This window comes from Suillus subaureus (assembly GCF_016647635.1).
Source record: "Suillus subaureus strain MN1 chromosome Unknown BJ212scaffold_30, whole genome shotgun sequence".
Taxonomy (NCBI): domain Eukaryota; kingdom Fungi; phylum Basidiomycota; class Agaricomycetes; order Boletales; family Suillaceae; genus Suillus; species Suillus subaureus.
The window spans coordinates 94,150-117,530 of record NW_024538586.1 but is presented as its reverse complement, the minus strand read 5'-3'; the positions used below and the strand labels follow the sequence as shown (position 1 = coordinate 117,530).

General features: G+C 49.1%; 9 protein-coding genes across 9 annotated transcripts; 3 read left to right on the top strand and 6 right to left on the bottom strand.

Moving 5' to 3' along the window:
• Nucleotides 1–401: 401 nt before the first annotated feature.
• BJ212DRAFT_557213 (uncharacterized protein) lies at nt 402–2,367 on the top strand. Its single transcript, XM_041343508.1, has 2 exons — nt 402–417; nt 480–2,367. The coding sequence occupies exon 2, from the start codon at nt 695–697 to the stop codon at nt 2,141–2,143; it is 1,449 nt and encodes a 482-aa protein (XP_041189804.1). The 5' UTR covers nt 402–417; nt 480–694; the 3' UTR covers nt 2,144–2,367.
• A 277-nt stretch (nt 2,368–2,644) lies between these two features.
• Nucleotides 2,645–4,404, top strand: BJ212DRAFT_1483811 (uncharacterized protein; the record flags this gene model as incomplete). Its single annotated transcript, XM_041340683.1, has 4 exons — nt 2,645–2,860; nt 2,915–3,058; nt 3,125–3,357; nt 3,411–4,404. 4 exons carry the CDS (start codon nt 2,645–2,647, stop codon nt 4,402–4,404), a joined length of 1,587 nt encoding a protein of 528 aa, XP_041189803.1.
• Nucleotides 4,405–4,526: 122 nt separating this feature from the next.
• On the bottom strand, nt 4,527–6,009 carry BJ212DRAFT_1375162 (DNA-directed RNA polymerase). The gene is made up of 6 exons (XM_041336433.1): nt 5,844–6,009; nt 5,676–5,783; nt 5,496–5,625; nt 5,142–5,447; nt 4,846–5,088; nt 4,527–4,794 (listed from the first exon to the last, which is right to left on the bottom strand). Exons 1-6 carry the CDS (start codon nt 5,979–5,981, stop codon nt 4,640–4,642), a joined length of 1,080 nt encoding a protein of 359 aa, XP_041189802.1. The 5' UTR covers nt 5,982–6,009; the 3' UTR covers nt 4,527–4,639.
• Nucleotides 6,010–6,044: 35 nt separating this feature from the next.
• Nucleotides 6,045–7,648, bottom strand: BJ212DRAFT_1375158 (uncharacterized protein). Its single transcript, XM_041336432.1, has 5 exons — nt 6,789–7,648; nt 6,722–6,738; nt 6,475–6,693; nt 6,317–6,452; nt 6,045–6,222 (listed from the first exon to the last, which is right to left on the bottom strand). The coding sequence occupies exons 1-4, from the start codon at nt 7,323–7,325 to the stop codon at nt 6,317–6,319; spliced, it is 909 nt and encodes a 302-aa protein (XP_041189801.1). The 5' UTR covers nt 7,326–7,648; the 3' UTR covers nt 6,045–6,222.
• Nucleotides 7,649–7,860: 212 nt separating this feature from the next.
• On the bottom strand, nt 7,861–11,703 carry BJ212DRAFT_1375156 (uncharacterized protein). The gene is made up of 12 exons (XM_041336431.1): nt 11,100–11,703; nt 11,016–11,042; nt 10,902–10,964; nt 10,621–10,806; nt 10,497–10,562; nt 10,382–10,450; nt 10,020–10,333; nt 9,850–9,958; nt 8,913–9,790; nt 8,710–8,860; nt 8,294–8,652; nt 7,861–8,236 (listed from the first exon to the last, which is right to left on the bottom strand). The coding sequence occupies exons 1-12, from the start codon at nt 11,554–11,556 to the stop codon at nt 8,033–8,035; spliced, it is 2,883 nt and encodes a 960-aa protein (XP_041189800.1). The 5' UTR covers nt 11,557–11,703; the 3' UTR covers nt 7,861–8,032.
• Nucleotides 11,704–12,307: 604 nt separating this feature from the next.
• BJ212DRAFT_557055 (uncharacterized protein) lies at nt 12,308–16,782 on the bottom strand. Its single transcript, XM_041343507.1, has 6 exons — nt 15,593–16,782; nt 13,584–15,546; nt 13,411–13,535; nt 12,723–13,359; nt 12,646–12,669; nt 12,308–12,596 (listed from the first exon to the last, which is right to left on the bottom strand). The coding sequence occupies exons 1-6, from the start codon at nt 16,523–16,525 to the stop codon at nt 12,478–12,480; spliced, it is 3,801 nt and encodes a 1,266-aa protein (XP_041189799.1). The 5' UTR covers nt 16,526–16,782; the 3' UTR covers nt 12,308–12,477.
• BJ212DRAFT_1375127 (uncharacterized protein) lies at nt 16,756–20,336 on the bottom strand. The gene is made up of 10 exons (XM_041336430.1): nt 19,868–20,336; nt 19,397–19,806; nt 18,843–19,283; nt 18,651–18,791; nt 18,228–18,599; nt 17,903–18,164; nt 17,756–17,852; nt 17,554–17,704; nt 16,985–17,498; nt 16,756–16,916 (listed from the first exon to the last, which is right to left on the bottom strand). Exons 1-10 carry the CDS (start codon nt 20,106–20,108, stop codon nt 16,909–16,911), a joined length of 2,637 nt encoding a protein of 878 aa, XP_041189798.1. The 5' UTR covers nt 20,109–20,336; the 3' UTR covers nt 16,756–16,908.
• A 63-nt stretch (nt 20,337–20,399) lies between these two features.
• On the bottom strand, nt 20,400–21,478 carry BJ212DRAFT_1375119 (uncharacterized protein). Its single transcript, XM_041336429.1, has 3 exons — nt 21,024–21,478; nt 20,752–20,973; nt 20,400–20,698 (listed from the first exon to the last, which is right to left on the bottom strand). The coding sequence occupies exons 1-3, from the start codon at nt 21,361–21,363 to the stop codon at nt 20,445–20,447; spliced, it is 816 nt and encodes a 271-aa protein (XP_041189797.1). The 5' UTR covers nt 21,364–21,478; the 3' UTR covers nt 20,400–20,444.
• A 1,085-nt stretch (nt 21,479–22,563) lies between these two features.
• BJ212DRAFT_556864 (uncharacterized protein) lies at nt 22,564–23,019 on the top strand. The gene has a single exon (XM_041343506.1). It carries the CDS (start codon nt 22,706–22,708, stop codon nt 22,940–22,942), a length of 237 nt encoding a protein of 78 aa, XP_041189796.1. The 5' UTR covers nt 22,564–22,705; the 3' UTR covers nt 22,943–23,019.
• The last annotated feature ends 362 nt before the right edge of the window (nt 23,020–23,381 follow it).

Sequence of the window (23,381 nt, the reverse complement as noted above, 5' to 3'; positions counted from 1 at the left end):
TTATTTTCGCACTGCTTATTAATCTTGTGTGGACTTGATGCATGTGCATGATGGTTCCGCATATTACATACAAAGGCCGCTCGTACTGACGGCTACTATACCTGAGAACTTGGCCTAGCGCCCTCAGAGTCATATTCACCAGTGAACTTTGAAATCCACTTGTTCCCATCTAATCACCAGGCGTCTGGCTCAGATATCGACATGCATCATGCGTTGCTCATTCCAGATATCCGAGCCTACATCTTCGCCTCTATCAAGGAAGATAAGCTAACGGGTCGCTGTACCTTTGCCATACTAGCCAGAACCTGTAGCGCCCTCAGTGAGGCCTCTCTGGATGCTCTGTGGAGCGAACTGGATAGTTTGCGTCCGCTAGCATCGTGCATTTACGCAACAAACACTATACCGTTGAGCGATGAGGCATGTCTATTATATTTGTTTACCGTACAGTTCAAGCTAAATTATCACATTCTATCTCACAGCTCACGATTGAAGCCAACGATGACACGAGACCAGATTGCTCTGTCTTCGACAAATATGCTCATCGTGTCCGCAAATTAGACCTTTCCGGACAACAAAGATTCTGGAGACGCAACGGTGGTTACCCATCTGTCACCGAGATTTAGGCGCATTGCTCTATTATCCACTGAACTCCCCTCTCCTACCGAACCTCAGGCACTTATCTTGGGCCCCTGGGATGGGTCTCAATTTACTTCGCCATCTGCTCGGTCCACATTTGCTGTCTCTGAAAATACCCAGCCACCGCTGGAGCTCAGCATCCACCCTATTTGCCCTGACCAAAATTCCTGGACTTTGCCCGAAAATCAAATCACTGACACTACAAGTTCATTCTTGGGATGGACATATAGACTCGGAATTAACTCAGAGCACGTATTGCATATCTCGGGTAATCGGTTCTTGGGCCAAACTCGAGGAGCTGGACTGCAACCCCATGACCTATGAAGGTCTTCTATACCTGTCTGGGATGGAATCTCTCAGAATTCTCCGCCTGCAGGTTAACACTGCATCCGTCATCGATCTACCTCCAGACTCGCTTTCATTTCCATCGCTGCATACTTTCCAGTTCCAAACTGACACCCTTGACACTGCTATCACTCTTATGAAAGCGATGAAAAGCTTTCCTAAATCTTTGAAAATCGATGTGTTCGCAGGGCGGTCCCGCAGAGGAACTTGCAGTCCGCAAATTGTCGGGGTCCTCCTGGGCCTCGTCAGTCGAGATGCATTGTACCACGAACTTCGACATTTCAGTCTGAATCTCCCACTCCTTCTGGGAGATAACCCTGACAATATCTCTGAGATCCTACGACCCCTCTTCGTGTGTCGTGAACTTCGCACACTGTCCGTGCGAATGTCATCGCCATTCACTCTCAGTAACGACGACCTGGAAACGATGGCTTACGCTTGGCCACTGCTCGAGGAACTCGAGCTGATCGATTTACGACCACGTGTAGCGACTCAGACTCCCCCTCCACCCCCACCTCCACCCCCTCTTCCTCCCAATCCTCAACCATCTCTACCACCCATCACTACCACGGGTCTTGGCCAGCCAAATCAAGCTCCACAACCTCCGGTGGTTACTGTCATGGCCCATCACCACCCCGCACCTATGCAAATACCTCTGGCAAACGCTGGTCAGGCGAATCAGTTTCCGTACCTACCTGTATTTACCATTCCCCCTCCAGTATTTCCAGTATTCCCAGCGTTTCCTCCACCAGACCTTTTTTTCCCCATCAGATCACGAACCGCTGAAATTACTCTTCACGGCCTCATTTCGCTCTTGAAGCTATGCCCAAATCTTTACTACTTTGACCTAGCGCTCGATGCTACCAAACTGGATGATTTGCAAGGCGATAATCCAGGTGGTGGAGTTTGTAATCGACTGGTCAAGTATGCCAGGCTTATCGATTCGCCCATTGGCGACCCTGAGGTGGTTGCTCGCATCCTCTTTGACATACTTCCTGAGCTTGATCCCCTTGCGGGGCCAAACGCTCTACTGCCAGCTCCACCTCAAAACATGCCCCCACACAATATGGTGCCTCAAAGGTGGAACATCGTTCGTCAGAGAATGATGGATTTCAGAAATGATGTGAGACATGCTACACCACAGCCTGTTTCCCAGACCTAATCCAGATGCATTTATTATGTATAACTACGTATAAACTTCCCTGCTCAGAGTTTATATTATGGCTCGACAGTCTTCATATATGATAACTTTCAGGCAGATCACTATATGACCAGTGTGCGTTTCTTGTGTAGTACCAGTTACCAGATAAATCCGGGACGGTTTCGGGACGGACAACATACGATTTGACCATTGATTATGCATGAAGTACGATAACTAGTCTAAGTAGAACTATTGGGTTCTTACCCGTACTGACATCCTGAATTGCGTACCTAAGCATGACTAAATCGCTGCCTCAGTAGGATATAGTCGTTTTCCTTTTTCGTTCACTACTTAAGTTGTGTTTAGATCGCGCCTAGTATACCGCAGCTGTTTGTTCGTGACGCTGAGGACCTGAGGCCTGAGGTATCATCTGGTCACTTCTCGTCCACCTTCTCTTACTAAAATATTTCCCCCAGCTCGCTTACAGCTGACATTGTGAACAACAACTATCAAATTGTCGAAATGCATCACGCGCTACTCGTTCCAGATATCCTAGATCACATCTTCACATTCATCAAGGCTGGTAGTGAGCAAATCAGTCGCCGGACTCTCGCAGCACTTGCCAGAACCTGCAGCGCTCTCAGTGATGCCTCGCTGGATGCTCTCTGGGGCGAGCTACGTAGCCTGTACCCGTTAGTATCGTGCATCTACGATACTAACATGAAGTTGAGCGATGAGGTACGTCTCCAGTATCCATGTGTTGCTCCTCACGCTAATCCGCTTACCGAACAGGACCCGTCAGAATTCGACGCTGATGCAGGACCCGACCTATCTGTTTTTCACAAGTACGCGTATCGCGTCCACAAAATAGAGCTTTCTGGATACGAAGGGGGCTGGAGAGTCAGAGCTGTTCCTGATGACCTGGGAGTGTTCCACGTTCTTCAAGTTCCCAGCTCCACTCCTTCCCAATCTCACCCACCTGGCTTGGACTGATGAACTTAGTCTTGCTCTACTCTGGCCACTGCTCAATCCACGTTTATTGTCTCTTCGCATATCAAGCTTTCAGTGGAGCCCAAAATCCACCCCGTTACTCCTGTCCAAAATCCGGGGACTCTGCCCGGAGCTGAATACGCTGGGATTAACATTCTATCTCTCAGAAGGATGCGAAGCAATAGCCGAAAGCTGCTTATCCCGAGTAATTTGCTCTTGGAAGAAGCTCGAGGTGCTGGATTACAGTCCCGTAGGGTTGCGAATGCATCCTCAGCCTTTCCGCACTGTCATCTCTCAGAATCCTTCGGTTGCGCGTTGACAGCATATCTGATCTCAATCTGCCCGCAAATTCGCTCTCATTTCCATCGTTGCGCACTCTCCAATTTCAAGCCAACAGTCTAGCGACTGTTCATTCTATTCTTCAAGCTGTAAGGAACTTGCCCAAATCTATGGATATTTTCCTTCCGGTGTACCGGTCGGGGGGTGTTAGTGTGGAAACGGTCGAGCCCATTCTACAACCCATTGGTCAAAATGTGTCTTGCGGCAACCTTGAAGAATTTCGCATGAACGTTCCCCTGCTGAGTAGCGGTGTCATCAACAGCTCTAATGTACTTCGACCCCTTTTCCTTTGCTGCAACCTTCGTGTATTGCGCATAATGATGACGCCGCTGTTCTTGCCCGCGGATGATGATCTGCGTGCCATGGCTTCTGCTTGGCCACTGCTGGAGGAACTTGAACTGTTCGACTGTCGCAATCTGTACCCGCGGATTCCTTCCCATCCCCTGCCTATTGTGGACCTCCCCGATGATGATTTCCCACCTTTGCCACCCCTGCCTGTTGGACTCCCACCACATATGCCCTTTGGTCCAATGATGTCAATACATCTAGAGGGAACGGCACCGTTTGCAGATTTTAACATGACTGACCTACGTAGCAATCAAACTCCTGAAATCACCTTTCACGGTCTCATTTCGCTTCTGGAGTTGTGCCCCAATCTTCGTTTCTTTAACTTGGCTATCGACGCCACCAAGCTGGATGGACTGCGGGGTGATAAACCAGGCGGTGGTGTTTGCAATCGACTGGTCAAATATCCCAGACTTATTGATTCTCACATCAGTGACCCAGAAGCGGTTGCTCGCATCCTCCTTGACATACTTCCTGAACTTGAGACCATTTGGGGGGAAGGTTCTCCCGGTCCATTTACGACCATGTTTAACTCAACACTGCCTCAAGGATGGGACCAGGTACATGAAATAATGCTGGATTCTAAAGCAGCCAGGGTTGTGACGTAGCCACAATGGTTCGACTCCGGCGACCTTATTTCACTGTGCTACATGCGCCTGTGAGTCATTTTTGAACAAGTGTACGCACTTTAGGACTTGTATCACCATATGTAGATGCACATCTACTGTAGGATGGTTTCCGCTGTCGAATGAAAAGCACTTGCATGATAAAACAGCTACGAAGATAACAAAGTGGAAATAGTACAGACGTGGCCTCTGACAATACAGGGGGTAACATACGTAACTAAGCATTTGCCATCGCAACGTCACCTAGATCGTCACCATTATTTAGTAGCATTTCTGCGGCACGCTTGACAGTAGCAATCTTGGCTCGCATGACAGCAATTGCCTCTGGAAGTAGACGTTGTGGAGGATAAAATCCTTCAGACTCTATATTAACTATGCAGAGATATCAGTCGAAGCACACGTGGACGAGGAGAGGACACATACATAAGAAATGATCTCGGACTCGAGCAAGTTGAACGCATCCTTCAAACTCTGGATGTCTATACACTTCTCTACTCATCGTCTCGTTTCGCATTTTCTTACTGTCCACGCTGACAGCTTTCGTTCGAGGATCTACTCGAATGACACCCGACGAGAAGCATTTTTGAAATTTTTCTGCAAGTTCTCGAGGTACGGGCTTTTCTGGGTTCAAAATCACCAATGGTAGTAGACGATATGACGCTGTCGCTGTTACTCGAGGTTAGACATCCAGCTACTGCTCCTTCAGAGTGGTCGCTCACCAACTGGACAGAACTTTGCGTGATCTTTCCCTACTCCCTTGACAGCATGTAGCTCCATATCAACTTCTTGCCCAGGCCGTAGTTTGGTCAGCACAATATTTAAATTCGTGGGTGCAGGGGGATTGTCTGCCAGAACAATCTCTTGCTCTCCTTGTGGAACCCATTTCAAATGTGAGGACAGGACCTCATGGTTGATATACAGCTTGTTTGGGTCCGTGGTATCTTTTGGCGCATTCTTCCGACGCTCGCAGGAAACTTGTAACCGAAACACGAGTGTATTGCGGTCAGTAGCCTGGTCATTTTGGCCTGTCAAGGTATTAGCATGAAGAACATCCTTAACAATTTTTAACTAGCTTTGTTTCATATCCATGAGAGCCGGATCGACGTTTAGAGGCACGAGGCCTATCCGCTGTGCAAACACTTCATCGACAACAACCGAAGTGTTGTCCCAAACGTAAACTCTTTCGACACAGATTGTTGGAACCTAGAGTACGTCAGACGATCGCGCCGCGAATGAAAACTAATTTGACTTGCCTCGGCTATCAGTATTCTCCTGTAAGCATTTGCGATTGATGCATCCACACCTACTAGGTCAAATTCAATGGAGCGGTTCGATAATCTTTCTATTTTGACGGTCAGTCCCTATCCTTGCAAGACCGTGGATTAGTCGGATACAGATCAAGCTTTAGGGCCGAGACGCACCTTCTTGAATCTCTCAAGGTCCCATGAGTGGTCCTCATCTGGGTGGTGTCCGGGAAAGTTCGTGCTGGAAACATGAGAGACACGTTCTGGGTGAACCCCAACGTGTTTCCTGGGATCATATGTGATTGCTGGCGGCATACCTTTAGTAGATGTAGATGTGCATATGTGAGGATGTATTAGAGTATGTAAGAAATTTTTGGACCCAAGATGGAAATCCCGTGACCTCCCGCGTTCCTTCACAAGTTCACTACGTTCACATTCTGAGGCTGGGTATAAGAACTTGAATTACCACAGACCAAGTCTACATTAACACATCATCGTGTACATCTCTCCCGCCCTCCGGATTTGAATTTGGATTAAATCGTACAGACCCTGTCTGGTGAGCTGTCTATCCCATATATGCTTTCCGGCTGGCGAGTTGGAAGATTGCGGCACGGTGGCTTGGTTTTGGACGTTCCAGCTAGCCTTATCGATCAAGTTGCAGATTTCCTGGTCACAGTAACGAGTATATTAACATCAAGCAAAACGACAGTATAACTACTTACAATAATCCACCTCTGGATCATCTCGTCATCGAAACGCAGCTTGATTTGCAGTGGAAAGAGCAACCTGTCCCGCCAGCCAAGTAAACAAGTCAGGATGTATAGGGAATACATCTTGGAATATTGCTCGGAGTATCAGGAGATAAATGACGCGATACTGGGATATCGATGATATGTCGTCCAAGAAGCTGTTTATGACGGAAACAAATAGATTGTGAGGGATAATGCCAAACGAAACAAGATCGCCATATAAAGCTGCTGCATTGAACTGTTGGTCTCGAAGAGACTCAAGTGTGTCGTTAGCCTTTCTCCAAACTGGTCGCATTATAATTACACTTGAAATCCCCCGAAAACTATAAAGTGGTTTGGTACACCAAAAATTATGCACGAGAGATTGACATACATTATGAAAAACGTTGACTAGAGTCGACGTCGCAAATTCTTCGAGATGCACTCCCACAGCGTGCATGACACGCCAGTCGGTCATATTGAGTTCTATGAGAACATCATGTATAAGCAGTGCCACAGTCCGGGTGTACTGCAGTTGAGCAGCTCCGGCGATGAATAGTCCCTCGGCCAATAACCTCGGTTCAATGAATCCGGCGTTCTTCGCTGAATGTAGGATCGAGCAGGCTTCATTGTGGATGGACAAAGGATGGCATATTCGGGTCATAACGTGTTGCATCCTACGGAAATAAGACTGTAGGCATTGATTCAATGTTGGTCTCGTTAGTCTAATACCCAGAAGATGCCAGTTGGCTAGGTGTTTTGGTGATTGCTCCTCGGTTGATGTGTTTGCCGGCCTCGGTGGCATCCATGCTCGAGAGGCAAAGCTCGATTCGGACCTAACGGAGATCATGGGCCTTCCCGGCGAAATGTACCACGAGAAATTCTTAGCGGCATTATCTCTAACCAAAGTAACGGCGTCTGCTTCGGTCATGATCGGGAAGAGATGAGGGTAGAGTGAGAGGAAAGCGAGTTTCGATATGCCACATAGCAGGGTGATGCATGTTTCTTATACGCTTGGTTAGAAAAAACGAGCCACCCTCTGTGGCCAACTTCCACAACTGTGGCAGGCTTATGCTACAAGACATCGTATTTTGAGATCGGAGATCGGGCGTGTTGAGTGGATATGTGCATTATGCAACCAGGACGAATGTCGACATTGCAGCGATGATAAACGGAAAGTGGCACGTACTTCATGGAGTGCATCGTGGGCGATGTATAGGCTTAAGTGGTGTGAGCTGTGCAGCTTTGTTTGGCAAACCCCTTGGATCCAAATAGCCGCCTAGATGTATGAACTTCAATGCCGCATGGCAGTGCAGTGGTCGGAGTTCAAACGTTCAAAAACGTGGTGATAACATGAGGCAATACAGTCCACAAGTTATGCGATAAGATTGTGAAGGATCCATCTCCGCATCCGAGGCCGCAGTGCAGATAAGTAACAGAAACTCACGGACCCATGCGCAGATAAGCACGAAAGCACTGAAATTACGCATGTACAAGAAAGCAAGTGAAAAATAGAAAGCACACATTGCACATCGACCGATTAATTGGGTTTCCCCCATACAATACTAAACCCCTCTATCATACAAAATATCGTCACCACAAGGAACAGAACATCCACATCCACGTGCACCTGAAGCTTCAAGGCTCGTTCATCTCTTTCTCTTGCCGACAACACGAAAGCCACGCGAACCACATCATAGTACGGAGTTGGAGAACGTCCTCCTTCCACGCCATGGACTGGTTTTGCTCCCGGAATTCGCGTGTCAATTTCTCACAGCGCGCAATGTTCTCGGGGCTGACGAAATCGACCGCGACTTTGATACAGTCCGCGAGATTGCATACCTGTATTGCAAATCGTGATATGAGCGTCAGAGTACAGCAAAAGGGTAAATGACGAACCTGATGAGCGCAACCGGCTGGAATGAATATAGCTTCTCCTGGTTTTTGATATACCCGATGACTCTTGATGCCATGCGTATCATACAGCTCTTTCCGTAGCTGACTATCCAGGTAGAACTGCTGTGAGTGGATCGGGTCGTGTTGATATGTGCCCTTGAACTTCCTCCGAAGGAAAGTACGCAGTTTCTCTGCATCTTGGGCACGGAAGAGGTCCCATACCGCGCATCCAGGTTTGCCATCTGGCGTAGTAGACGCGTACGTCATAATATTTACGGCATCAGCCATGTCCATATGAAGTCTTGTCGACCCCTTGCTGCCTGCCGACTCGAACGATGACATCGCGTTGTACATCTTGGGTCCTGCAATGAAACCTCAATGAGCAGCCGATTTCTATTCGTAGTCGCCGTAATGCTTACCCAAATCCGGTGCGACTGTATTGCTGGGGAAATGTGAGGCAATGTTGAGGGCTCCATCCCGACGAACATAATTGGGCACGGGAACAGCCCGACTGAAGTCCTCAAAAAGCTCAGGAAATGCAGTCTTGAAATCTGTTGATGGTGGCCAATCCTAGAGATACGCACTAAGCGTGTGTCAGGAGCCACGGTCACGATACACTCACCTTGAGCTTCCAGCACTCCACCCGCCCTTCATATTTTCCGAACCACGAAAAGAACTCGCCTACCGTCACGCGCTTATTCACATCGCTCTGGCACTCCAAAATGAGGCAGCTCTGAGAGGTGTACTTCTCTACGAAATACTCAGGCGTCCATTGAATCTGGAACTTGGACAGCAACTCGGTGACCACAATTGGATCTCCTTTGGCCCACAACGGGCGGAAAACTTCCTCAGTAAGCTGTGAATCTGCGATAGTGGTGGTCGGATGTGAGGGTATTTCACTTGGCACAGTAGAACTCTGATCAACGGACGGTGGCATTACGGGGGCTGACAGCGGTAGCTCGGCGACCTGTAAAGCAGACGGAGCAGTTGCTGACGCCGATTCTGAATGGAAGACGCCGTCTTGTGATAGGCCGTGTTGAGGAGCAGAGGAGATTAACGGCTCTAGCGCTGATGCGGATGCCTCGCCGCCGATCTGTGAATCTGAAACCTGGGCAGAGGACAAAGTGCCCCCGTTTGCCTGCGCTTGCTCCACCTGCAGTAATGGATCTATTGATCCGGCGTCAGGAAGTGCATCGTTATCCGGCTCCTGAAGCATAGCTTCCATGTCTTTAATCGCCTGTGCAAGCTCGGCCTTACAAAAGCGCGACATCGGTGAAAAGTCCTTTGCGTGATGCTCATTCCGCCGCGTGCATGACAAGAAAAATGGGTTGCTGTGAGCGTGTTTTTCTCGGCGGGCTTGGAGAGCAGCAATCTCAGCCTGGCTTGCACCAGGTTTATCTTCGGTGAGATCTTTCACTTGTTCAAAACATTCCGCACATGCTTCTCTGCCACATAATCGACACATCCAACTGCTGGAGAAAATCGAGGTCATGCAGGTGTCTGTGATGAAACATTATTGGGCAAACACGAAAAAATATAAAAGGTCGCGTGACACTGACCACAAGTGGCGCGCACTTCGCTTTCTCGGGTCCTCCGGATGATCTCTGGGAAGTTCAAGTGTTGCAGCTCCTGAAGAAGCGTTGGGAGAAGAGCCTGAGCTATCGTCCTCTAATTACTCAAATGGTCAGACTCAACATTTCGTCAAAACTCAGAACGAATTATTTCTCACTTTCGTTCGCCGTATATGCGTGGGCGTCAACGAGACGTTCCAGTTCACGGGAAAACTCATGCTTGGCGCATCAGGTCGCTGGTTCTCAACGAAGCTGACACCAACAATATTTCTCTGATTGTCTTTCAAGAAAAATCGTATGCCTTGGAATCTGCATGTGTCACCAGCCCAGCGACGTGTGCACGACACACAGCGCGGGAACTGTTCAGATCTATATCGATTTGACATGCACCGAGCAAATTGTAATTCGGGGTGCAGCTGAGCTGCAGCGTCGGTGTTTTGTCCATGATCGCCCGTCACCATGCGCATTGGAGCTTCTGAACGTTAATAATCATTTGATATCGGCGGAAATAGCGGTTTACCTTCTGCCGTTTTCTCTTTGCCCTTGTCGGTAGGGGGCGATGCATAAGAAACAGTCGGCATCAACTGAGCTAGAGGATAGTTAGTAACCGTGGTTTCACCTATGCATCAACTGACCATTTTGGGCCGCAATCTGTGCAGCTTCGCTGCGCTTCTTGGCGTTATAACCCCGCTTGGATGAACCTTGGGTATATCATCAGCCACCATGTAAAATACCATGCGAAATGTAATGTAAATGTACCATTTCCCTCCGTAGCCTTTGGCTTAGTTTTCGCCTTCTTAGCCTTCGGTGCTTGGTCATCTTCAGTCGACGGACGCTTTTGTGGGGGAAGCGGAGGTGCGTGATACAGGAAAATTCCTGCTGGTGGATGCATAGGAGCCATCTCATAAATCGGCTGCCCTGGTAAAGGAGCCGTAAAGCGGGCCGCTATACGAACAGAAGCTCTTTCAGCATGCTGCAAGGCTTAGGATCGGTATAAATTGAGAAAACGAGAGCAGGGATGATCAAGAGATAATAGTTACATGAAGCAGGATGTCCTGGTGGTAATTGTTGAGGATGGAAATTTTGCGCGGGATGGAATTGAGCTAAATACAACGTCAGTGGCGCAGTCATGAGTCAACGGAAAATAAGCTAACTGTTCGGTGGATAGTCGCCCGATAAGGCTGGGGTAGACAAAGGGCTTGAATGAGAATTCACGTGCATCTCGCATGCTTACTTACCTGTTCGCTCGTCTGAATACATGGGTGCGACGATGGGTGATCCATAGGAAGGATTTGACATATCTGCTTGAGATGGCCAAGAATTTGCTGGCATTGCATAATTTGCAGCATCATCCATTCTTGATCTACCCTGGCGAGGTATCATGTCACCATTAGGTTCAGTATGCATATGATGATGAGGTGGCAATGGATATTGTCGAGGTAAAGCTGGCCCATTGTCAATTCTACGTTTAGGTACAGACTGGTCGTCACTTGGCTCCCAGCTTGCTGCTCTGAGATGGAAAGAAGAAGCAGACTCTATTGGCTGATTATAATTTGGCTGCGGCTGATGTGGAGGATGTTGGTACTGAGAAACAGCGACAGGCGATGAAGCATGAGAGTAAACTGAGGAGTCGGATGATGGATTGAGCAGCTGACTGATGGAAGTCCTCCTGTGGGAGTCGTGCATGGTATTCATCGTTGGAGTTTGACGATGAGAAGAAAATTAAGAACAGGGAATTGCTTGTAAAAAAGACGGACTTTGGTGTAGAGAAATGAGGTGTTGTGAGACCTCACCCAAATCCTCTCACTAAGTCGGCCACGCGGAGTACGAAAGAAACCTCCGGTACGGCGAATGCCGCAAATAGGTATGTTTAGGCTGATTTCTCTGTTTAACTTAAAAGGGCCGAGAAGCCGAACAAAGAAGGTCATGTCGGTGACTGCGTGAGTAGCTGGCTCTTCGACATCAAATTTTACGAAAAATAGTCTGCTGCGTGCCCTTACGAGCTCATCTTGAGTCATCGAACCTACTGTATTTTGATCGTCGTTGACCACGTATAGCAAATTCATCTCATCTTCTGACTTCCGCGAACCTGAATCACCGCAGTCGGTTCACCCCCCGTCCCTGACTGACCTACAGACTATTACTCTCAATACATTGCTTGCTTTTTGTAAAAAGCCATGTTGCCAAGCACACCCTTCACGCAATTCCCGCAACTTGTCAAATTCAGGCATCTTCCGAATCACTCTATTGCCCAACGGTGAGAAGATAGCCACCATCGCATCGATGCTGTCATAACCCACTAATGGTAGTCGAAAGACAATTGCCAAATAACCCCATAAAACCCAAGATAAAACATGTAACGCTTAGTGATCAACACGAACGAGAAAATGACAAGGTATACACATATTTACGGAAGAACGCGGCGACCCTCAGATATAATGGTAAGACCATAGGCGCGGCCAGCCTCGCAAAGCTTCCAAAGGTCGCCCAACGTAGTCATTGGGGTGATGTCGGCGCATCTTGGAATTCGGAAGCATTTGCTGACGTTTCACTTGCAGTCGCATATGACCTTTCCGATGAGCTTTCATGGCATTCCTCCCCATCTTGTGAAACATATTAAACCAAATCCAGCGGCATTCCAGGTGGGAACAAAATACCTGTCGGCGTGTGCGCATCCTTGGCAGTCGTAGATTCAGATTGGGTGACCGTATCATCCGTGTCATGATTATGAGCGGCTATAAAATAATTAATGTTGATTTTTCAAATATGTTTCAGCCAGCACACCAGGGAGTGATACGGTATTCTCTCCTGAAATCGCCGATCTAAGTGAAAGAAACGCAGAAATAGAAGAAGGAACTCACCAGATTGCTCAAAGGAGTCAGAAGATTCGGAAGAAGGAGATGATCCAGGGGAATCATTATCAGGCAAGTCACTTTGCTGGTTTCGATGTTGGCTGGTCCTCTCCTTTCGGGACCGTGAGCTTAGCAGTAGGTCCAGAACCAGGTTCAACAAGGGGATCGCTTTTGTCCCCCTAGCTTTTGATGGCGATCTGCTCAGAGAACTGATTGGAGTCATTCGACCCTCGGGAACGTGAAGTCGACGAGCTACAAGCTGGGCTTGAGCAGTCTGCTCAGTCGAGATGGTTTTTACCACCTCAGGTCGCAGGTCGGCCCACATTTGCAAAGCCTTGATCGACCCCCACTCGATAATCTTGTTGTTTAGCCACTCCAAGGACACAGGCTTGGTCAGGAAATCGTTGCATCCTGCCGCAAGGGCTGCCACTCTGTCGCTCTGGAGGGATGAGGCCGTGAGAGCTACGATAATGACGGCGGAACGGTAGGGCGATGCTGAAGCTCGAGAATCGGAGAATGCCCCTTCTGAAAGTGTGTCAGATAGGGGTGTGCCTGGAGTGTAGCCTGAAGAAGCTGTCAAACTCTCTAATCTTCTAATCTCTTTCGTCGCTTGTATGCCGTCCATAACAGGCATTTGGATGTCCATCTAATTTAACGCATCAGCTTGATAAATTTGTCGTACGAGGGAACATCATACCAAAATCAAGTGAAACCCGCCATTTTGCCACTTCTGCACAGCTTCTTCTCCATTCTTGGCCACGTCATACTTGATCTTTTTCCTCCTCATGAAGGTTGACAGAATGGTCTGATTGATTGGATTATCTGGTCCAACCGATTAGCGCGATGTATGATAAGATTTGAAGCCCATACCATCAACGATGAGCACGCTAATTGGAGGTATGATGCTTGTATCAGGTTGAATTTTGCCTGCTTTCCCCAACGCAGTGGGGGTTGTCGAAGGTTTCGTATCATGGGTTGCTCGCCTTCCTAGTCTTCGCGCGAGCACACTAGGTTGAGGGTCCGGCACTACTGGAGAACTTGGAGGGGAAGAAGCCTTCCTTAGATCGACCACGCTTGTGTTACGCGATGGGGGAGATACCGGTGATGGGGGGGCAAGTTCATCTACCTGGGGGGAGGTTGCTCGTTTACCCTTTCCGTTGGGCGTAGTAGAGATTGGGGTGAAGCCCTCGTTAGGAGATGCTGCTCGCCGAGGGGGAGGTGTATTGGAGTGCAAAGACGCAAACGAGAGTGGCGATTGACCTTGCTTCTTCTGTTCACCGTCCGATAGGCGGCGGGAGGAGGTCCCTCGTAGCCGTTCGGAACTGGATAATACTGCAACACTATTGGGTGATGGTGTGATAGGCTTCGTAGATTTTGCACGCGGTTGGAAGATGATGCCTGTTGGCTGTCCGTCCGGGCTCGAAATTACAAGTCCGGAGGATGGTGTCTGACCAAGCCTTACAGGGCTATGAGTTTCAGGGAAATACTCCATATTATCCGCGAGACCGAGGGGTGAAGGAGGTGCGTGTGAGGGATGTTCACTTGTACTGTCCCTTGCAGATCGCGAAGATTTCTCAGAGTTGGTCCGTGATGAATTCGACGGGCGAGAAGGGGATTTTGGGCTTGTCTGAGTTAAATTGAAGAAAGGAGAACTGTGCGAACCAGGGCTCAGTGGTGAGGTAGCAATTGGGGCAAAGAATGGATCGATGATAGGCTTAGTAACAGCAGTGTGCAGCGCAGTGAGGAACCTGCGTGGACCCGCGGGCTTAGGAATAATCATAACTTCGGGTGGACATGCTGAATAGGAGTGAGAAGCGAGATCGCATTGTATGATTTCCTTGACCAATTTGTAATTGGCTAGGCTGGTGAAATGAACAACTACTACGGGTGTTTGTTGCGGTGGGACCTGTGATCCGAAGCCTAGAGTACGGGCTACTTGTGGTGACGACTTTGGGCGATGGTGAGCAGCTAGAGAAGGTCGTTTCCGAGAGTGAAGGCTGAGAGGTATTGGCTGCTCTGCTCTGTACTTGCGCAACCTCTCCCGAAGGATGGAGACATCGTCATCGATCATTACAAATGACAACGACGGAGCTAAGCGTGGAGTGCCGTTCACGGATGGGCTCGAGGCTCTTGTGATCCACGTTCTCGGCATAGGAGGAGCAGGAGCTTCGTTGGTGCCTGGGCTGCCATCGACGTCGGCCTCTGACGATACGTGACTAACATCCAAACCCCAAGCAGTGAGATAGCTCGTCAGGTGGTGTGCAAAGGAACTTGCGGTGCTTGCATACAAGGTGACTTTCTTTCCGCGCAAAGTTTCAGCGAATTGAGCAAGCTCTTCAAGAGACGGCTCCATTCCTAACCGAACCCCACTGAGAAGCGCATGAGATTGTTCGGATGATGCAGAGGATTTAGCAGTAATCGCATCTAGCGAACCGCGCTGAAGTTCAAGCTTGACTTCATACGTCCTTCTTGAAGTTATGTCATCAGAGACCTCAGATGAAAGCGTTGCGCCGCATCGAAGAAGTAACCTGCGGAATAGCATTGAATCAAAGTTCGGCTCTGGGCGCTCTGGAACGCCAGAAGGGCTTGTTTTGGTAGGCGTCATGTCATCCGTCGGCACATCCAGCGAATGGAAACGGTGATGGATTTCGAATGTGCAGTGCAAAGTTTCGTCCTCGTCTATGGGAATGGGCGAAGAGACACCGCTGGCTGTCGAATTTGGTCTCTCTGTGAAGGGTGACATATTTGAGCCCAAAGAGCTTGACGAAGCGATACTAAGGCCCAAGTCAATGGAGTCACCATGGCATGTAGTATTGATGATTTGACGGACGACCTGCAGGTTGTGAGACTGGGACTCGAACTGCAACGCGCCCACTCACATGCGTTAGCACGTTAGATATTCCGCACTCTACCCCCTTGACCGCAATGTGCCTCATCCCAACGTCACTATGGAATAAGACCAGATCCACACCAACTTCAGCAGCCCTCCCACTCGATGCATCTCCAACTCCTTGCAGCATCTCCCCAATATCGAAGTCGGTAGCTGCAGTGACAGGTGGTCCAGGCAGAGTTAATCGGCGGGCTTTCGAAGTAGAATTGCTGGAATGAGCAGGGTTGAAGGTATCAGCACATAGATCTGACATATTCGCAGAAATGTAATTGAGGTTTTTCATCGTCGTGAATACGGCAGACATGCAGGCGGTGGGGACTGAGAGAGAGCAAGCTGCAAATTGCTCTTTCGCCGGGTCAAGGATTTGTGTTGGTGAGACCTGTAAAAGCGTCTGAACAACCATCTGAACAGAGTCCGCGAGTTCCAATGAAAGTTCGTGGAACCGAGAGGATTCGACGGTGGCATCTGTGGGAAGGGCTTGACTAGGCTGTTCGGGCGAAGTAGACGCGGTCCTGCGGGGATTTTTTAGATGTTCTAGCTGTGATGGCAGAGGCATGGAGGTTGCGCGAGAAAAACGTGGAATAATCGGATTTTCATCGTGGTGGTGAGGAGTGAGTTGCTGAAGCCGAATGCGTTGGCTCACCGAACTTTCAAATTCGTCAGAAAGCTCGGCCGGCGATTGCTTCTCTCCCAACGAGCAGAGATCTTTCTCTGAGAAATCAGATTCCCCGTCAGACGAACTGAGGACAACTTGGCGCTCTGCAGCTTGTACAAGAGGTGCAAGTACAGGAGGGGGAGGTTCAGCAGACCACGTTACCGCAAACTTGTTCGGGCCAATGGCTTCTGGCGCTATCAATCCTTCTTCATTGACAAGAACGGATGCCGGTAGACGATGTGCAATAATAGGTTTGACCCCACTCATTGATGATCACGGTGCCGTAGAGTCAGGAGTTGTGCAACAGCACCCGACTTGTAGTCCAAGTTTCGAACTGGAATGATTGTGCAGAAGGGACACAGAAATAGGTAGTTTACGAGACAAGGGAGTTAATAAGCCAGGGACAGGCAAGGGTCAGGGAGGAATGATACAGTGCTACACTAACCGCAACATTCGCCCTTTTTGAGCCATCACCCTTTTTGGCTTTCTAATTTGTTTTTGTGATCTCTCTCAATATTATAAGTGCTTGCCACGCTCTATCCAGTGCACGAGTTCCTCCTCGGCGCTTCTGAGGAAGACGCTTCCCAACATGCGACATAATCACCAAAATATATTGCGAAGCGCAGAGAAGTTATATCACGTATGCATCATCACATCAGTAAGTCAACTCGACATCTCCTTCAGCAACCGAGTCCATGTCGTGGTAGCTGACCTTCTTGCCCCCAGCAGCCCTGGGATCTTCCTTCGCATCGGGTGGCGGAGGTGGCGGTGGACCTGAGCTCGTGGCTCCTCGACGACCTTTCCTACCAATATCCGCTGCAGGCTGACCAAGGTCCATAGTAACTTGTGGCTTAGCGGGAAGTCCGGCATTAGCGGGAATTGTAACCTCCATCGGCTGCTCCAGATTGGGGGCATAGCCGCTAATACGATCACTGAGCCTGCGAGCGGTGGTCGCTTCATCCCTTCGGATAGGTGGTGGAGCAGGAAATAGACCTGGAGGCCCGTATTGATATCCGAAATGATCCCAGTGACCATTGTTTCCATAGGGTGGCGGAGGGAACGCAGGAGGATAAGTAAGATATGGATTCGGCCGGCCAAAGTCGGGAGGCGGGTATACCACCGCGTGTCCTTGAATACCGAACGCTTGGGGGGGAGGCTGGCTGTTCCCGGTGATAGGAGGTGGGTGTGTGAACGGCTGGATTCTATGTGGGTCCAGCGCGAAATTATTGAAGTAAGGGACCTGAAAATCCGGCGACCGTGAGATGCCGAAAGAAGACGAGATTAAACATGCTTACCTCGTCGAGCTGTTTCACAAGTTCAGGGTGCTTGTTCGCGACATGCTTCTCGACAAACGAGGTAGCCTTGAAGAGCTTCTGGCAAGTCTTGCACCGGAACCTGCCCTCATCTTCCTGCTTGATGTATTGCTCAACCGCTTTGCTTAGCTCCCTGCAACGAGAATGACATTTCCAATCATCTGAGATCAAAAGAGGCACGCACTCGTCGTAACTTTTGCCACCATACTCACGCGGGTCCAGGTCGTTGCGATTGATCAGCAGCGCAATCTTGCCATCAAACCACTCCAACCAGCGCTCATCTGCTCCACGTAATTAACCAAATTGACTTTGAAAGATGCCGGAAGCTTACCATTGCGCTTCCAGTCTCTGTTCTCGGTTGGCTTAGGGGGTAAAGGTGCATCACTTTCTTTCTCATCGTCCCTTTCCTTTTTTTCTTTCTCAGCCTCAGCAGCCTTGACCTCCTCAAGCAGTGACTTGGACAGAGGTTTCCTCACGTGCTGCAAGCACTTACGCTGCAATTCTTCAAGATGATCGGTCACAACAGCGCAGTAGTAGCATGCGTGAAACGCTGCTCGAAGGTAGGCAAGATATAAGTCCAGGGAAATAACAGCCTAAAAAAAGCCAAGAGAGCGAAAGTCAGTAACAATGAAGAGAGCGCATCAGATCACACATACTTTCTTTGCTTCCATGACTTTTTCATCAACCGCTCCCTGGTCGCGAAGGTCTGCCATAATCTTCTCTATCCTCCGTTCTATAGCCTCAGATCCGGATTCTTTTGGTTCCTCATCGTCCTCATGGTCTGCATGTGCATCACTCATCACAGCATCCACGGGTTTTGCATCTCCGTTCGTTGCCGAGGACTCATGCCCTGCTGGATTAAAATGGCGTAGTGCTGCAGCTTCTTCCTCTAAAATAGAGGCCAAGAGCTTTGCGTTCGCAAGGTCTTTCTCGATGCGGTCTGGCTTACTGGCGACTTCTGGGACATAGCGAATTCTGTTTACAAAGGGCTTAACGGTGTGAGCAACATGAAGCTTGAAGCCTTCAATCTATCACGTCACGTCAACGAAAGCCACGCGGTACGGAACAGAGATCTTCACCTTTTTATCAGTCAACTCAGTCATAACAACTGTCATATCAGCATCGTCACAGAACTTGATCCAGCCAGCACGATAGTAGTTGCGTTTCTGAAGGGGGTCGCCGAGCGCTAGGTACATGTATCCTGGCACCTTACTACATGCCTGCAAAGTCCCAATGAGCTCTTATAATCACTATAGGACGACTACACTTACCTCCTCCAGCTTCACACGACCGATGTCAGGCGGAATAGTCCGAATCATGACCTGGTTGCCTTCTGGAGCGACAGCAATCTCTTCGCCACGATTATTGCGCTTGTTGTCATTCACAGTTTTCCCGTTGGCCTCAGCACGGCTAGGCTCCTGTTCACCAGCATCGTCCTCAGCGTCGAGGTTAAACTGCATGTCATCATCGCCACCAGTCTTCGTATCCTCACTAGCCTCGACTGTCTCCTTAACGGGAGAAATTGTGTCTGTTTCAGGCTCGCTCAAGTCAGGATCAAACTTGCCCGACTCGAGGTCTAGCAGAAACGTGTTTAATCGCCCTCTCCAACCTTCCTTTCGAACACGACGGCGTAGAGCAACGAACTCCGGAGCTGGGTCATACTTCTCTGCAAACCACGGGGATTTCCTATGGTGATCAAACATGGTCTGCAACTACATACATAACAAAAGACGTTCAGCTGCTGCTTCACAAAACCCACGACGGCAAAGGACACGATATGCCACGCAGTACACACAGTACGCTTGAGAGATTGACGGCGACTAACCTGAGTTGCGACAAAATCCTTCTTGTATTTCTCCCAACGAGAACGAATGCCATTGCGAGGCTTGGAACCATCGCCGGCTTCTTGTTCCGCTGCCTTGTCAGCAGCATCCTCATCGGAAGCTTGTTGAGGGAAGGCGTATCTAAACCATTCGGCATATTGCTTCAGGGTTGCTGGGTGGTCGAGTGTACGCGGGTCTGCGGGTGCCCTGCGAGGAGGATACGGGGGCGCAAATTGAGCTCTGGGGGGAGACCTATAGCTGTATACCCGCGAATGCGCATCTAGATTGAGGTCAGAAATGAGAAAACGATTTAACGCAACCGAAACACCATAATCATCGCCATAACGCGGGCGTGGGTCATATCGCTCCCTTTCCCTGTCGTAAGGTGAAACGGACCTGCGTCGTTTTCTGGCTATACAAATTGGGCTAGTCAATATGCTGTCATGAAATAAAGTATAAAGAAATTTTCGTACTATCGTCCGGTGGCGGACTGCGGCTTCTGCGACGAGTGTGGTCATATCCGGTTCTATCTCGCTCATACTCAACCCATGCTCTCTCCCTATCCCTCTCATGTGGATCCCAGCCACCTCCACTTCTGTACTGGTCCGGAGGATACCCAGTGTCTGGATATGGTGGTCGAGGATGACCACGAGGAGGGGAGCGAGAACGCGAGCGACGAGGCGGAGGGTAAGCAGGAGCAGGCCAGGAAGACATTATAATATCTTTAGAAGTATTAAAGAACTGAGAGAGAAATCAGAGACGATATTCCACGGCAAGGATGGAGGTTTGAGGAGAGAGAGCCGAGCATGATGTAGAAGGACAGACAGACCTCTTGGATCGCGAGACTGTGAGTTTTTGAGACCAACCGTGCCAGTTGACCAACTCAAACCTTTGTCGACAATGTCGCGATGTAAGTCGTTGCTTCCGTCAACCGAGTTCTCTTCCTTTCCCCATTCACGCGCCGATTAAATTTTATCCCATGCCGTCGGCTGGCCCGTGCACTAATTAAACTCATGTTGGACATTAACATCATTGCAATATAGCTTGAAACTAAAATATGCTACCAAGTACACTATTAAGTTGAGTATCATCCGTGTACTTCAATCTTTTTCGAGGCTCCTCTTCTTTACTGACCTCAGCTGGGCGCTTCAGCTCAAGTGGCCCTAAACCCTTTTCCTTTCTTTTTTCGTTACGCTTGTCCAATACTCGTGCGAGTTCTACATTCTTGAGGTAATCGCGTTGTTCCGTCTTCGACTGTGCAAGCTCGACGCGCAGCTTAGCTGTATGAATAGCAGCTTCATGCGCTGAGGTTGCAATGAGTTTCCCGCGTGTTCATGCATGAAGTAGAAACACGCACCTATTTGCTCAGTCAACATGTTCCATTTAAATTTGGGGAGGTACTTCATAGTCCACACATCATCTCGCCAACGAGTACCCTTCTTACCGCCGATCGGCTGCGCGTTTAGCATCTCAGCCACAGATCTTGCGACCTTTTTATCTTTGAACTCCACCCAGCCTTCAGTGAAATGCGGCTTTTTGGTGGACGTAAACTTTCGGCGGAGGTATGCACGTTTGGCGTCTTGACAAAATCCAATTAGTGTGCAATACCATGGTGAAGAGCAGACACACCTTCTTGTTGGAGATACACTCTCCCCACTTCACCATGGGCACTCATTAAATGCCGTACTTTGGCAGGACGCATGCCAGGAGGTATTCGTGAGATGTAGATTACGCCAGTGCGAGCTTGCGCAGCATTGAATTTTGCCAGAGCCTCAGGTGTCAAAGGCTGGACTATCTTCGGACCAGCGAACCCCTCAACTTCCATTCCCTGACTTATTCCGCGATCGTCATGCTCGTCAGATGAATGTACCTTTGAGGAGGAAGCACCATCGTTGCTATTTGTTTCTTCGTCTTCGCTAAAAGTAAACCGGTGATCTGGGGATGGTGTAGATGTTTTTATCTTCGCCATAGAAAATAACGTATGATGGGAAGCTCAAATTTGAACAACTGTTTTAGAGGATGTTCAGGAATTGGGCAGTCTATATGGGCTTGACGCAGACTCCGCGTGCAGGTGTGTGCCAACGTCTTTCGGGATTTTCCGGCCAGAGCTCTGCCTGCCCGTCGATCCACTGATTATTTTACCCTGCCGTCGCAACAGCAGTCAGCACACAAGGTGTGGGTCCGTTCCCATTATCTAGTACTCCGATTGCACCAACAACAACTGAGTCGTGCCCAACGGATGTTGGCTCCCTATTTGACGCCTTGCGAACACATTACGACCTTGCACAGATGTCGCTTCTCGGCCTTACTCACTGCTTCACCCGTCGTACATACTTACTCAAGGACGACATCTGCCTGCCGCAGCCTCGTACAGTGCCTGTGAACATCGTTCCTGACTTGCTGCCAATAGCAATCATAACCTTTCACACTCGATCGTTCACCATATCATTCGAAGCAGTGCATCATTTATGAACATCTCGCCTTCTATGACCCAACTAATGAAAAGAAAACACACGTCAATGTGCTTTGTGCGAGCATGGCATTGACGATCCTTTGCTAGCACGATTGTAGATTGGTGGCCGTTTCAGAGCGGACTGCGAGCCTGCGAGTGTTGACAGAGATCTGATCTTTGTCCGACGTCGACCATCTGTTTTCTGCAAAGTCCCTCAAATGGTTCTTTCACTAATATTCTTGCTACTATTAATCGTGTCGACGATTTGCGCCCTGGTTCCACCATATCGTTGTCTTTTCTGTATAATTCAGATTGCAATATGCCGCGTTCTGTTTTCAACCGCAACGGGGCGGCTGTCACGGTCGAGTCGACTTCTGACCCTGCGCGCGCTCCTGTCGTCGATGGTTAGTATAATTCTCGACAGGCTTTTCGTTGTTCGCACAGTCATATGTTTTCTTCTTGCCTTGGGTTTTTTATATTCTTCGTGTCGTCGATTTGTGTCCTGAATCTTCTGATTCCTCCGTAGACTGTACCGTCGTCTTATAGGGATCAGATGTTCGTCTCGAGAATGAAGAACTTAACACTTTCGTTTGGGGCACCACTTACCTGGCCGCAGGACCTCGAAGCTGACCCCTTCCTACTGGCTTACAGCAAATGACAAGTGAGTTTATTCTGATTTTGAGGGTGCTCGTCTAGACGGTCTCACTCTTCGTGCGCACAGTTTAGATGTGTAATGGTCTTTCCGTAGCACGCGGCCCGCATGCTTTCCCTCCTCATTACCTCGGTTGTGCAACGCCGTGAACGGGTGACCATACACCTTGGCTGCTTGCAGCTCACCCCTTGGTATCAATATTGAACCATGAGTCAGATGTTATTGGTGCGTGTCTTCTTCTTGCCATGTGCATCGTACCTTCCCCTGCATCCCATCACCTACTGCACAGTTCCTTTGTCGTATCACCATTGTCACAAGCCACTGGTTAGTTATGCAAGTTTACGTTTTTTTTTTGCACGTCTTTTGCAGTCACTGACTTACACCTCAGCGTTATTCACACTCTCGCTGAGCCAGTCTCACCGTTCTAGGTACTTGATGCCATAGCATTGTTCACACTCCTGCTGAGCTGGCCTCTCCGTTCTAGTCTATCAGGTTATGAGCCTTGGACTCCGACCAGGCCAGATGAACAGTCCAATGGAATCAGATCCAATCTATTGGAACTACATGATAACATTCTTAACCGTGACGTTCATTTTCATTCAAACTCGCCAGAAGTTCGAACACATCAAGGACGAGGCGGCGCTTACACATCTTGCATCTCTCTCGAAACCCGCGACCCCCGAGTCATTACTGGAATTAACAAGGTCCTCGTAAACACTGTCATAAAGCCTATCCCTTAAACGACCTTCAAAGTCTATACCCAGAGTAAGTATAACATGTTCCCCCAGCTCTGATGCACCGCGTATACCGCACATATATTGTACTCCACTTTATATGGCGCTCACGCATGACCGTCCATTTCATCGATACCCAATCGGGGGCG